Below are 15,701 nucleotides of genomic sequence, written 5' to 3' on the forward strand. Positions count from 1 at the left end.
AGTTCTGTTTTTGGTTGCTATTTCTTCTGCTTTGCAGTGTGATCCACCCTATCTGGTGTTCCATTCAGATAAGGTTGTTTTGCGTACCAAGCCTGGTTTTCTTCCAAAAGTTGTTTCCAACAAGAATATTAACCAGGAAATAGTTGTCCCTTCTTTGTGTCCGAATCCAGTTTCAAAGAAGGAACATTTGTTACACCATTTAGATGTAGTCCGTGCTTTAAAGTTCTATTTAGAAGCAACAAAGGATTTCAGACAAAACTTCTTTTTTGTTTGTCGTTTATTCTGGTAAGAGGAGAGGACAAAAAACTACTGCTACCTCTCTTTCTTTCTGGCTGAAAAGCATTATCCGATTGGCTTATGAGACTGCCGGACGGCAGCCTCCTGAACGAATCACAGCTCACTCTACTAGGGCTGTGGCTTCCACATGGGCCTTCAAGAACAAGGCTTCTGTTGATCAGATATGTGAGGCAGCAACTTCTTGTCTTCTCTGCACGTCTTCTCTGCACACTTTTGCCAAATTCTACAAATTTGATACTTATGCTTCTTCGGAGGCTATTTTTGGGAGAAAGGTTTTGCAAGCCGTGGTGCCTTCTGTTTAGGTAACCTGATTTGCTCCCTCCCTTCATCCGTGTCCTAAAGCTTTGGTATTGGTTCCCACAAGTAATGGATGACGCCGTGGACCGGACACACCAATGTTGGAGAAAACAGAATTTATGCTTACCTGATAAATTACTTTCTCCAATGGTGTGTCCGGTCCACGGCCCGCCCTGGTTTTTTAATCAGGTTTGAAAAATTTCTCTCTCTATACACTACAGTCACCATGGCACCCTATAGTTTCTCCTTTTTTTCTCCTAACCGTCGGTCGAATGACTGGGGGGGCGGAGCCTGGGAGGGACTATATGGACAGCTCTTGCTGTGTGCTCTCCTTGCCTTTCCCTGTGGGGGAGGAGAATATCCCACAAGTAATGGATGACGCCGTGGACCGGACACACCGTTGGAGAAAGTAATTTATCAGGTAAGCATAAATTCTGTTTTTCTGTGACACTCTAAGCTATGGTTGGGCACTTTATATAAAAGTTCTAAATATATGTATTCAAACATTTATTTGCCTTGACTCAGGATGTTCAACGTTCCTTATTTCAGACAGTCAGTTTCATATTTGGGATAATGCATATGAATAATCATTTTTTCTTACCTTAAAAATTTGACTTTTTCCCTGTGGGCTGTTAGGCTCGCGGGGGCTGAAAATGCTTCATTTTATTGCGTCATTCTTGGCGCTGACTTTTTTGGCGCACATTTTTTTTTCTGTTTCCGGCGCCATACGTGTCGCCGGAAGTTGCATCATTTTTTACGTTTTTTTTTTCGCCAAAAGTGTCGGCGTTCCGGATGTGGCGTCATTTGGCGCCAAAAGCATTTAGGCGCCAAATAATGTGGACGTCTTTTTTGGCGCTAAAAAAATATGGGCGTCACTATTGTCTCCACATTATTTAAGTCTCATTATTTATTGCTTCTGGTTGCTAGAAGCTTGTTCACTGGCATTTTTTCCCATTCCTGAAACTGTCATTTAAGGAATTTGATCAATTTTGCTTTATATGTTGTTTTTTCTATTACATATTGCAAGATGTCCCACGTTGAAGCTGAGTCAGAAGATACTTCTGGAAAATCCCTGCCTGGTGCTGGAGCTACCAAAGCTAAGTGTATGTGCTGTAAACTTTTGGTATCTGTTCCTCCAGCTGTTGTTTGTACTGTTTGTCATAACAAACTTGCTAATGCAGATAATATTTCCTTTAGTACTGTTACATTACCTGTTGCTGTTCCGTCAACATCTAATACTCAGAGTGTTCCTGATAACATAAGAGATTTTGTTTCTAAATCTATTAAGAAGGCTATGTCTGTTATTCCTCCTTCTAGTAAACGTAAAAAGTATTTTAAAACTTCTCATTTCTCCAACATAGGTGTGTCCGGTCCACGGCGTCATCCTTACTTGTGGGATATTCTCTTCCCCAACAGGAAATGGCAAAGAGCCCAGCAAAGCTGGTCACATGATCCCTCCTAGGCTCCGCCTTCCCCAGTCATTCTCTTTGCCGTTGTACAGGCAACATCTCCACGGAGATGGCTTAGAGTTTTTTAGTGTTTAACTGTAGTTTTTATTATTCAATCAAGAGTTTGTTATTTTAAAATAGTGCTGGTATGTACTATTTACTCTGAAACAGAAAAGAGATGAAGATTTCTGTTTGTAAGAGGAAAATGATTTTAGCAACCGTTACTAAAATCGATGGCTGTTCCACACAGGACTGTTGAGAGGAATTAACTTCAGTTGGGGGAACAGTGAGCAGACTTTTGCTGCTTGAGGTATGACACATTCTAACAAGACGATGTAATGCTGGAAGCTGTCATTTTCCCTATGGGATCCGGTAAGCCATTTTTATTACAGACAGTAAATAAGGGCTTCACAAGGGCTTTATTAAGACTGTAGACATTTTCTGGGCTAAATCGATTCATATATAAACATATTTAGCCTTGAGGAATCATTTTAATCTGGGTATTTTGTAAAATAATATCGGCAGGCACTGTTTTGGACACCTTATTCTCTAGGGGCTTTCCCTAATCATAGGCAGAGCCTCATTTTCGCGCCGGTATTGCGCACTTGTTTTTGAGAAGCATGACATGCAGTCGCATGTGTGAGGAGCTCTGATACATAGAAAAGACTTCTGAAGGCGTCATTTGGTATCGTATTCCCCTTGGGGCTTGGTTGGGTCTCAGCAAAGCAGATACCAGGGACTGTAAAGGGGTTAAAGATAAAAACGGCTCCGGTTCCGTTATTTTAAGGGTTAAAGCTTCCAAATTTGGTGTGCAATACTTTTAAGGCTTTAAGACACTGTGGTGAAATTTTGGTGAATTTTGAACAATTCCTTCATACTTTTTCGCAATTGCAGTAATAAAGTGTGTTCAGTTTAAAATTTAAAGTGACAGTAACGGTTTTATTTTAAAACGTTTTTTGTACTTTGTTATCAAGTTTATGCCTGTTTAACATGTCTGAACTACCAGATAGACTGTGTTCTGAATGTGGGGAAGCCAAGGTTCCTTCTCATTTAAATAGATGTGATTTATGTGACACAGAAAATGATGCCCAAGATGATTCCTCAAGTGAGGGGAGTAAGCATGGTACTGCATCATCCCCTCCTTCGTCTACACCAGTCTTGCCCACTCAGGAGGCCCCTAGTACATCTAGCGCGCCAATACTCCTTACTATGCAACAATTAACGGCTGTAATGGATAATTCTATCAAAAACATTTTAGCCAAAATGCCCACTTATCAGCGTAAGCGCGACTGCTCTGTTTTAGATACTGAAGAGCATGAGGACGCTGATGATAATGGTTCTGATATGCCCCTACACCAGTCTGAGGGGGCCAGGGAGGTTTTGTCTGAGGGAGAAATTTCAGATTCAGGGAAAATTTCTCAACAAGCTGAACCCGATGTGATTACATTTAAATTTAAGTTGGAACATCTCCGCGCTCTGCTTAAGGAGGTGTTATCCACTCTGGATGATTGTGAGAATTTGATCATCCCAGAGAAACTATGTAAAATGGACAAGTTCCTAGAGGTCCCGGGGCCCCCAGAAGCTTTTCCTATACCCAAGCGGGTGGCGGACATTGTAAATAAAGAATGGGAAAGGCCCGGTATACCTTTCGTCCCTCCCCCCATATTTAAAAAATTGTTTCCTATGGTCGACCCCAGAAAGGACTTATGGCAGACAGTCCCCAAGGTCGAGGGGGCGGTTTCTACTTTAAACAAACGCACCACTATACCCATAGAAGATAGTTGTGCTTTCAAAGATCCTATGGATAAAAAATTAGAAGGTTTGCTTAAAAGAATGTTTGTTCAGCAAGGTTACCTTCTACAACCAATTTCATGCATTGTCCCTGTCACTACAGCCGCGTGTTTCTGGTTCGATGAGCTAGAAAAGGCGATCGATAGTGATTCTCCTCCTTATGAGGAGATTATGGACAGAATCCGTGCTCTCAAATTGGCTAATTCTTTCACCCTAGACGCCACTTCGCAATTGGCTAGGTTAGCGGCGAAAAATTCTGGGTTTGCTATTGTGGCGCGCAGAGCGCTTTGGTTGAAATCTTGGTCAGTGGATGCATCTTCCAAGAACAAATTGCTTAACATTCCTTTCAAGGGGAAAACGCTGTTTGGCCCTGACTTGAAAGAGATTATCTCTGATATCACTGGGGGTAAGGGCCACGCCCTTCCTCAGGATAGGTCTTTCAAGGCCAAAAATAAACCTAATTTTCGTCCCTTTCGTAGAAACGGACCAGCCCCAAGTGCTACGTCCTCTAAGCAAGAGGGTAATACTTCTCAAGCCAAGCCAGCCTGGAGACCAATGCAAGGCTGGAACAAGGGAAAGCAGGCCAAGAAACCTGCCACTGCCACCAAGACAGCATGAAATGTTGGCCCCCGATCCGGGACCGGATCTGGTGGGGGGCAGACTCTCTCTCTTCGCTCAGGCTTGGGCAAGAGATGTTCTGGATCCTTGGGCACTAGAAATAGTCTCCCAAGGTTATCTTCTGGAATTCAAGGGGCTTCCCCCAAGGGGGAGGTTCCACAGGTCTCAATTGTCTTCAGACCACATAAAGAGACAGGCATTCTTACATTGTGTAGAAGACCTGTTAAAAATGGGAGTGATTCATCCTGTTCCATTAGGAGAACAAGGGATGGGGTTCTACTCCAATCTGTTCGTAGTTCCCAAAAAAGAGGGAACGTTCAGACCAATCTTAGATCTCAAGATCCTAAACAAGTTTCTCAAGGTTCCATCGTTCAAAATGGAAACCATTCGAACAATTCTTCCTTCCATCCAGGAAGGTCAATTCATGACCACGGTGGATTTAAAGGATGCGTATCTACATATTCCTATCCACAAGGAACATCATCGGTTCCTGAGGTTCGCATTCCTGGACAAGCATTACCAGTTCGTGGCACTTCCTTTCGGATTAGCCACTGCTCCAAGGATTTTCACAAAGGTACTAGGGTCCCTTCTAGCGGTACTAAGACCAAGGGGCATTGCAGTAGTACCTTACTTGGACGACATTCTGATTCAAGCGTCGTCCCTTCCTCAAGCAAAGGCTCACACGGACATAGTCCTGGCCTTTCTCAGATCTCACGGATGGAAAGTGAACGTAGAAAAGAGTTCTCTATCTCCGTCAACAAGGGTTCCCTTCTTGGGAACAATAATAGACTCCTTAGAAATGAGGATTTTTCTGACAGAGGCCAGAAAAGCAAAACTTCTGAACTCTTGTCAAACACTTCATTCCGTTCCTCTTCCTTCCATAGCGCAGTGCATGGAAGTAATAGGTTTGATGGTAGCGGCAATGGACATAGTTCCTTTTGCGCGCATTCATCTAAGACCATTACAACTGTGCATGCTCAGTCAGTGGAATGGGGACTATACAGACTTGTCTCCGACGATACAAGTAAATCAGAGGACCAGAGACTCACTCCGTTGGTGGCTGTCCCTGGACAACCTGTCACAAGGGATGACCTTCCGCAGACCAGAGTGGGTCATTGTCACGACCGACGCCAGTCTGATGGGCTGGGGCGCGGTCTGGGGACCCCTGAAAGCTCAGGGTCTTTGGTCTCGGGAAGAATCTCTTCTACCGGTAAATATTCTGGAACTGAGAGCGATATTCAATGCTCTCAAGGCTTGGCCTCAGCTAGCAAAGGCCAAGTTCATACGGTTTCAATCAGACAACATGACGACTGTTGCGTACATCAACCATCAGGGGGGAACAAGGAGTTCCCTGGCGATGGAAGAAGTGACCAAAATCATTCAATGGGCGGAGACTCACTCCTGCCACCTGTCTGCAATCCACATCCCGGGAGTGGAAAATTGGGAAGCGGATTTTCTGAGTCGTCAGACATTACATCCGGGGGAGTGGGAACTCCATCCGGAAATCTTTGCCCAAATTACTCAACTGTGGGGCATTCCAGACATGGATCTGATGGCCTCTCGTCAGAACTTCAAGGTTCCTTGCTACGGGTCCAGATCCAGGGATCCCAAGGCGACTCTAGTAGATGCACTAGTAGCACCTTGGACCTTCAAACTAGCTTATGTATTCCCGCCGTTTCCTCTCATCCCCAGGCTGGTAGCCAGGATCAATCAGGAGAGGGCGTCGGTGATCTTGATAGCTCCTGCGTGGCCACGCAGGACTTGGTATGCAGATCTGGTGAATATGTCATCGGCTCCACCATGGAAGCTACCTTTGAGACGAGACCTTCTTGTTCAAGGTCCGTTCGAACATCCGAATCTGGTCTCACTCCAGCTGACTGCTTGGAGATTGAACGCTTGATCTTATCAAAACGAGGGTTCTCAGATTCTGTTATTGATACTCTTGTTCAGGCCAGAAAGCCTGTAACTAGAAAAATTTACCACAAAATATGGAAAAAATATATCTGTTGGTGTGAATCTAAAGGATTCCCTTGGGAAAAGGTAAAGATTCCTAAGATTCTATCCTTTCTTCAAGAAGGATTGGAGAAAGGATTATCTGCAAGTTCCTTGAAGGGACAGATTTCTGCCTTGTCTGTGTTACTTCACAAAAAGCTGGCAGCTGTGCCAGATGTTCAAGCCTTTGTTCAGGCTCTGGTTAGAATCAAGCCTGTTTACAAACCTTTGACTCCTCCTTGGAGTCTCAACTTAGTTCTTTCAGTTCTTCAGGGGGTTCCGTTTGAACCCTTACATTCCGTTGATATTAAGTTATTATCTTGGAAAGTTTTGTTTTTGGTTGCAATTTCTTCTGCTAGAAGAGTTTCAGAATTATCTGCTCTGCAGTGTTCTCCTCCTTATCTGGTGTTCCATGCAGATAAGGTGGTTTTACGTACTAAACCTGGTTTTCTTCCGAAAGTTGTTTCTAACAAAAACATTAACCAGGAGATAGTCGTGCCTTCTTTGTGTCCGAATCCAGTTTCAAAGAAGGAACGTTTGTTGCACAATTTGGATGTTGTTCGCGCTCTAAAATTCTATTTAGATGCTACAAAGGATTTTAGACAAACATCTTCCTTGTTTGTTGTTTATTCTGGTAAAAGGAGAGGTCAAAAAGCAACTTCTACCTCTCTCTCTTTTTGGATTAAAAGCATCATCAGATTGGCTTATGAGACTGCCGGACGGCAGCCTCCTGAAAGAATCACAGCTCATTCCACTAGGGCTGTGGCTTCCACATGGGCCTTCAAGAACGAGGCTTCTGTTGATCAGATATGTAAGGCAGCGACTTGGTCTTCACTGCACACTTTTACTAAATTTTACAAATTTGATACTTTTGCTTCTTCTGAGGCTATTTTTGGGAGAAAGGTTTTGCAAGCCGTGGTGCCTCCCATCTAGGTGACCTGATTTGCTCCCTCCCTTCATCCGTGTCCTAAAGCTTTGGTATTGGTTCCCACAAGTAAGGATGACGCCGTGGACCGGACACACCTATGTTGGAGAAAACAGAATTTATGTTTACCTGATAAATTACTTTCTCCAACGGTGTGTCCGGTCCACGGCCCGCCCTGGTTTTTTTAATCAGGTCTGATAATTTATTTTCTTTAACTACAGTCACCACGGTATCATATGGTTTCTCCTATGCAAATATTCCTCCTTTACGTCGGTCGAATGACTGGGGAAGGCGGAGCCTAGGAGGGATCATGTGACCAGCTTTGCTGGGCTCTTTGCCATTTCCTGTTGGGGAAGAGAATATCCCACAAGTAAGGATGACGCCGTGGACCGGACACACCGTTGGAGAAAGTAATTTATCAGGTAAACATAAATTCTGTTTTTTCAGATGAATTTTTAAATTAACATCATCATTCTGATACTGATATTGTTTCTTCTGATTCAGAGGATTCTGTCTCAGAGGTTGATGCTGATAAATCTTCATATTTATTTAAAATGGAATTTATTCGTTCTTTACTTAAAGAAGTCCTAATTGCTTTAGAAATTGAGGATTCTAGTCCTCTTGATACTAAATCTAAACGTTTAGATAAGGTTTTTAAATCTCCTGTAGTTATTCCAGAAGTTTTTCCTGTCCCTGGTGCTATTTCTGAAGTAATTTCCAGGGAATGGAATAATTTGGGTAATTCTTTTACTCCTTCTAAACGTTTTAAGCAATTATATCCTGTGCCATCTGACAGATTAGAATTTTGGGACAAAATCCCTAAGGTTGATGGGGCTGTCTCTACTCTTGCTAAGCGTACTACTATTCCTACGGCAGATGGTACTTCCTTTAAGGATCCATTAGATAGGAAAATTGAATCCTTTCTAAGAAAAGCTTACTTGTGTTCAGGTAATCTTCTTAGACCTGCTATATCTTTAGCGGATGTTGCTGCAGCTTCAACCTTTTGGTTAGAAGCTTTAGCGCAACAAGTAACAGATCATAATTCTCATTGCATTATTATTCTTCTACAACATGCTAATAATTTTATTTGTGATGCCATCTTTGATATCATTAGAGTTGATTTCAGGTATATGTCTCTAGCTATTTTAGCTAGAAGAGCTTTATGGCTTAAAACTTGGAATGCTGATATGTCTTCTAAGTCTACTCTGCTTTCCCTTTCTTTCCAGGGTAATAAATTATTTGGTTCTCAGTTGGATTCTATTATCTCAACTGTTACTGGAGGGAAAGGAACTTTTTTACCACAAGATAAAAAATCTAAAGGTAAATTTAGGTCTAATAATCGTTTTCGTTCCTTTCGTCACAACAAGGAACAAAAGCCTGATCCTTCATCCTCAGGAGCGGTATCAGTTTGGAAACCATCTCCAGTCTGTAATAAATCCAAGCCTTTTAGAAAACCAAAGCCAGCTCCCAAGTCCACATGAAGGTGCGGCCCTCATTCCAGCTCAGCTGGTAGGGGGCAGATTACGTTTTTTCAAAGAAATTTGGTTCAATTCCGTTCAAAATCTCTGGATTCAGAACATTGTTTCAGAAGGGTACAGAATTGGCTTCAAGATAAGGCCTCCTGCAAAGAGATTTTTTCTTTCCTGTGTCCCAGTAAACCTAGCGAATGCTCAAGCATTTCTGAAATGTGTTTCAGATCTAGAGTTGGCTGGAGTAATTATGCCAGTTCCAGTTCTGGAACAGGGGCTGGGGTTTTATTCAAATCTCTTCATTGTACCAAAGAAGGAGAATTCCTTCAGACCAGTTCTGGATCTAAAAATATTGAATAGTTATGTAAGGATACCAACATTCAAAATGGTAACTGTAAGGACTATCCTGCCTTTTGTTCAGCAAGAGCATTATATGTCCACAATAGATTTACAGGATGCATATCTGCATATTCCGATTCATCCAGATCACTATCAGTTTCTGAGATTCTCTTTCCTAGACAAGCATTACCAGTTTGTGGCTCTACCGTTTGGCCTAGCTACAGCTCCAAGAATTTTTACAAAGGTTCTCAGTGCCCTTCTGTCTGTAATCAGAGAACAGGGTATTGTGGTATTTCCTTATTTGGACGATATCTTGGTACTTGCTCAGTCTTCACATTTAGCAGAATCTCATACGGATCGACTTGTGTTGTTTCTTCAACATCATGGTTGGAGGATCAATTTACCAAAAAGTTCATTGATTCATCAGACACAGGTAACCTTTTTAGGTTTCCAGATAGATTCAGTGTCCATGACTCTATCTTTGACAGACAAGAGACGTCTAAAATTGATATCAGCTTGTCGAAACCTTCAGTCACAATCATTCCCTTCGGTAGCCTTATGCATGGAAATTCTAGGTCTTATGACTGCTGCATCGGACGCGATCCCCTTTGCTCATTTTCACATGCGGCCTCTTCAGCTCTGTATGCTGAACCAGTGGTGCAGGGATTACACAAAGATATCTCAATTAATATCTTTAAAACCGATTGTACGACACTCTCTGACGTGGTGGACAGATCACCATCGTTTAGTTCAGGGGGCTTCTTTTGTTCTTCCGACCTGGACTGTAATTTCAACAGATGCAAGTCTTACAGGTTGGGGAGCTGTGTGGGGGTCTCTGACAGCACAAGGGGTTTGGGAATCTCATGAGGTGAGATTACCGATCAATATTTTGGAACTCCGTGCAATTTTCAGAGCTCTTCAGTCTTGGCCTCTTCTAAAGAGAGAATCGTTCATTTGTTTTCAGACAGACAATGTCACAACTGTGGCATACATCAATCATCAAGGAGGGACTCACAGTCCTCTGGCTATGAAAGAAGTATCTCGAATTCTGGTATGGGCAGAATCCAGCTCCTGTCTAGTTTCTGCGGTTCATATCCCAGGTATAGACAATTGGGAAGCGGATTATCTCAGTCGCCAAACGTTACATCCGGGCGAATGGGCTCTTCACCCAGAGGTATTTCTTCAGATTGTTCAAATGTGGGGACTTCCAGAAATAGATTTGATGGCCTCTCATCTAAACAAGAAACTTCCCAGGTATCTGTCCAGATCCAGGGATCCTCAAGCGGTAGCAGTGGATGCATTGTCACTTCCTTGGAAGTATCATCCTGCCTATATCTTTCCGCCTCTAGTTCTTCTTCCAAGAGTAATCTCCAAGATTCTGAAGGAATGCTCGTCTGTTCTGCTGGTAGCTCCAGCATGGCCTCACAGGTTTTGGTATGCGGATCTTGTCCGGATGGCCTCTTGCCAACCGTGGACTCTTCCGTTAAGGCCAGACTTTCTGTCACAAGGTCCTTTTTTCCATCAGGATCTCAAATCCTTAAATTTAAAGGTATGGAGATTGAACGCTTGATTCTTAGTCAAAGAGGTTTCTCTGACTCTGTGATTAATACTATGTTACAGGCTCGTAAATCTGTATCTAGGGAGATATATTATAGAGTTTGGAAGACTTATATTTCTTGGTGTCTTTCTCATCATTTTTCCTGGCATTCTTTTAGAATTCCGAGAATTTTACAGTTTCTTCAGGATGGTTTGGATAAAGGTTTGTCTGCAAGTTCCTTGAAAGGACAAATCTCTGCTCTTTCTGTTCTTTTTCACAGAAAGATTGCTAATCTTCCTGATATTCATTGTTTTGTACAAGCTTTGGTTCGTATAAAACCTGTCATTAAGTCAATTTCTCCTCCTTGGAGTTTGAATTTGGTTCTGAGGGCTCTTCAAGCTCCTCAGTTTGAACCTATGCATTCATTGGACATTAAATTACTTTCTTGGAAAGTTTTATTCCTTTTGGCCATCTCTTTTGCCAGAAGAGTTTCTGAATTATCTGCTCTTTCTTGTGAGTCTCCTTTTCTGATTTTTCACCAGGATAAGGCGGTGTTGCGAACTTCTTTTAAATTTTTACCTAAGGTTGTGAATTCCAACAACATTAGTAGAGAAATTGTGGTTCCTTCATTATGTCCTAATCCTAAGAATTCTACGGAGAAATCATTGCATTCTTTGGATGTAGTTAGAGCTTTGAAATATTATGTTGAAGCTACTAAGAATTTCCGAAAGACTTCTAGTCTATTTGTTATCTTTTCCGGTTCTAGGAAAGGTCAGATGGCCTCTGCCATTTCTTTGGCATCTTGGTTGAAATCTTTAATTTATCATGCTTATGTCGAGTCGGGTAAAACTCCGCCTCAAAGGATTACAGCTCATTTTACTAGGTCAGTTTCTACTTCCTGGGCGTTTAGGAATGAAGCTTCGGTTGATCAGATTTGCAAAGCAGCAACTTGGTCTTCTTTGCATACTTTTACTAAATTCTACGATTTTGATCTGTTTTCTTCGTCTGAAGCTGTCTTTGGTAGAAAAGTACTTCAGGCAGCTGTTTCAGTTTGAATCTTCTGCTTATATTTTCAGTTTTTTTCTTTATAAGATTTAAACTTTTTTTTTGTGTGGATTTTTTTCAGCGGAATTGGCTGTCTTTATTTTATCCCTCCCTCTCTAGTGACTCTTGCGTGGAAGCTCCACATCTTGGGTATTCATTATCCCATACGTCACTAGCTCATAGACTCTTGCTAATTACATGAAAGAAAACATAATTTATGTAAGAACTTACCTGATAAATTCATTTCTTTCATATTAGCAAGAGTCCATGAGGCCCACCCTTTTTTTGTGGTGGTTATGATTTTTTTTTTTTGTATAAAGCACAATTACTCCAATTCCTTATATTTATGCTTCGCACTTTTTTCTTATCACCCCACTTCTTGGCTATTCGTTAAACTGATTTGTGGGTGTGGTGAGGGGTGTATTTATAGGCATTTTGAGGTTTGGGAAACTTTGCCCCTCCTGGTAGGAATGTATATCCCATACGTCACTAGCTCATGGACTCTTGCTAATATGAAATAAATTAATTTATCAGGTAAGTTCTTACATAAATTATGTTTTTTCTGGGCAACTTGCCATCTCAGAAATGGCTGTACTTTTTCTGTTGGGGAAAAAACATAGGCTCTCTAGGAAGGGCTTCCTTGCCAACAGAGTGTGGGTTCTCATGGGCAATGTAAAACCGACACTGTAGCTTTATATTTTCTAAGGCTATATTCCTTGCTGCGTTTTATCTTTGAAAAACACAAAAGGGACAAATGGCTATTTTTTTTTATTGGCTAAAGGTGTTCTGGCTGACGCTGGGGATTGTTACTGGAGATTCCTGTTCATAAGTGTGTGTTCTGTGGCACTAGGGAAAACACAATGGGTTATTTTTACTGATTTGTCCCGGTCTGACAACATGTATGTGTCAACTTTTCATTAATTGCGCAGTCGACGGCATACTTCTCGAGCATAGATCAACGCCCACAAAGGGCTGGACTTTCTTTGGCGCGCTGGGTTGGAGAGAAGCCGCGCAGCGTTCGTTCAATTCCGGAAAGTCCCGACTGTCAGTAGGAGCTATCTGAGTGACGCCACGACCGCATGGTTGGAAAGCAAGCGGTCTTGGGCATCGTAGGATTGATCCGGAGCTTGTACCTAAGACTGGTTGGTGGATCGTGGGGGCAGGTAGGCGCCTCAGCAGAGCTGCTGAGGCGACGTGCTCTTTCTTTATTGGTGTCTGAAATCGCAAAAGGTTATTGTTTTCACTTTGCAAAGGCAGTACTTTGTCAGAAACTCCATCCAAAAGGAGGAATCTTTTGTACTGACAGTTTTCGTATTTTTTGACCATTTTTTCAGTATTGTTATTTTTTAAAGAGACACACCAATTTGTTATTTTTGCTTTTCTGTTTATCATGGATCCAGATATTATTCAAACTGTTCCATGTTCCATGTGTTTGGATGCCACTGTGGAACCTCCTGTTCCTTTTTGTCCTTCATGCGTTGAGAGGGCTTTGCACTATAAAGACCAATTTTGTTTTTCGATAAATCCTTGTCTAAAGCGGATGCTTCTCAAGAGTATACAGATGAGATGCAGAGTATGCCGCAGCTTTCTCCCCAAACGTCACAGCCTTTAACACCCGCTCAGGCGGTGCCAGGTATTTTGCCAGTTTCTGCAGCATTTACATTAAAATACATTGCTGCAGTGATGTCTTCTACTCTTACTGATGCGTTATCTAACTTTCCTTTATCGCACGGCAAGCGTACAAGAAGGGACAATTGTGTAGTCAATGCAGCCTCTGATTCTTTGATGGCGATTGTGGACGTACCCTCACAGGGTTCTGAATTGGAGGGCACGGAGGTCCTGTCTGAGGGTGAACTCTCTGATTCTCTGAGTGCCTTGCCCCTGACTTACTCTGAGGTCTCTTTCAGGTTTAAGCTTGAACACCTTTGCCTATTACTGAGGGAGGTGTTGGTTACTCTGGATGATTGTGACTCAATAGTGGTCCCTCTAGAAAAATTGAGTAAGTTGGACAAATATTGGAGTAAGTCCCTTCTTACTCGGATGTTTTTCTAGTTCCTAAGATAACTTCAGCGATTATTGCAAAAGAATGGGAGAGACCGGGTATTCCATTCTCCCCTTCTCCCGTTTTTATGAAGATGTACCCTATAGCCGACGCTATTAGCGATTCTTGGCAGACGGTCCCTTAAGTAGAGGGAGCCATCACTACCCTGGCCAAACGGACGCTTTTAAGGATCCTATGGATAAGAAGTTGGAGGGTCTCCTTAAGAAGATGTACGTTCACCAGGGATTCCTTTTGCAACCGGTGGCCTGTATTGTTAGTTACCAGTGCGGCCGCTTATTGGTTCGATGCTCTGGAAGAGTCTCTTAGGACAGAGACTTCTTTGGAAGAGATACAGGATTGGATTAAGGCTCTTAAGATAGCCAATTTGTATATTACGGATGCTTCTCTGCAGATTACTACGGGGAGTGCAGAATTATTAGCCAAATGAGTATTTTGACCACATCATCCTCTTTATGCATGTTGTCTTACTCCATGCTGTATAGGCTCGAAAGCCTACTACCAATTAAGCATATTAGGTGATGTGCATCTCTGTAATGAGAAGGGGTGTGGTCTAATGACATAATAATATAATTAGGCAACTTCCTTTCCTTTGGCAAAATGGGTCAAAAGAAGGACTTGACAGGCTCAGAAAAGTCAAAAATAGGGAGATATCTTGCAGAGGGATGCAGCACTCTTAAAATTGCAAAGCTTCTGAAGCGTGATCATCGAGCAATCAAGCGTTTCATTCAAAATAGTCAACAGGGTCGCAAGAAGCGTGTGGAAAAACCAAGGCGCAAAATAACTGCCCATGAACTGAGAAAAGTCAAGCGTGCAGCTGCCAAGATGCCACTTGCCACCAGTTTGGCCATATTTCAGAGCTGCAACATCACTGGAGTGCCCAAAAGCACAAGGTGTGCAATACGCAGAGACATGGCCAAGGTAAGAAAGGCTGAAAGACGACCACCACTGAACAAGACACACAAGCTGAAACGTCAAGACTGGGCCAAGAAATATCTCGACTGATTTTTCTAAGGTTTTATGGACCGATGAAATGAGAGTGAGTCTTGATGGGCCAGATGGATGGGCCCGTGGCTGGATTGGTAAAGGGCAGAGAGCTCCAGTCCGACTCAGACGCCAGCAAAGTGGAGTACTGGTTTGGGCTGGTATCATCAAAGATGAGCTTGTGGGGCCTTTTCGGGTTGAGGATGGAGTCAAGCTCAATTCCCAGTCCTACTGCCAGTTTCTGGAAGACACCTTCAAGCAGTGGTACAGGAAGAAGTCTGCATCCTTCAAGAAAAACATGATTTTCATGCAGGACAATGCTCCATCACACGCGTCCAAGTACTCCACAGCGTGGCTGGCAAGAAAGGGTATAAAAGAAGAAAATCTAATGACATGGCCTCCTTGTTCACCTGATCTGAACCCCATTGAGAACCTGTGGTCCATCCTCAAATGTGAGATTTACAAGGAGGGAAAACAGTACACCTCTCTGAACAGTGTCTGGGAGGCTGTGGTTGCTGCTGCACGCAATGTTGATGGTGAACAGATCAAAACACTGACAGAATCCATGGATGGCAGGCTTTTGAGTGTCCTTGCAAAGAAAGGTGGCTATATTGGTCACTGATTTGTTTTTGTTTTGTTTTTGAATGTCAGAAATGTATATTTGTGAATGTTGAGATGTTATATTGGTTTCACTGGTAAAAATAAATAATTGAAATGGGTATATATTTGTTTTTTGTTAAGTTGCCTAATAATTATGCACAGTAATAGTCACCTGCACACACAGATATCCCCCTAAAATAGCTATAACTAAAAACAAGCTAAAAACTACTTCCAAAACTATTCAGCTTTGATATTAATGAGTTTTTTGATAATTCAGCACTCCCTGTAAATTGGTGGCTAA

The 15,701-nt window shown here is 42.4% G+C and overlaps 1 protein-coding gene across 1 annotated transcript in view; it reads left to right on the forward strand.

The window, feature by feature from the left end:
• LOC128645912 (transmembrane 9 superfamily member 2) overlaps positions 1 to 15,701 on the forward strand; it is a 662,966-nt gene that overhangs the window by 378,388 nt on the left and 268,877 nt on the right. The window contains exon 13 of the mRNA XM_053699233.1: positions 12,408 to 12,443. Coding sequence (XP_053555208.1) covers positions 12,408 to 12,443 — 36 coding nt within the window. The remainder of the gene's footprint in view (positions 1 to 12,407; positions 12,444 to 15,701) is intronic.

Source organism: Bombina bombina, chromosome 1 (assembly GCF_027579735.1).
Source record: "Bombina bombina isolate aBomBom1 chromosome 1, aBomBom1.pri, whole genome shotgun sequence".
Classification (NCBI taxonomy): domain Eukaryota; kingdom Metazoa; phylum Chordata; class Amphibia; order Anura; family Bombinatoridae; genus Bombina; species Bombina bombina.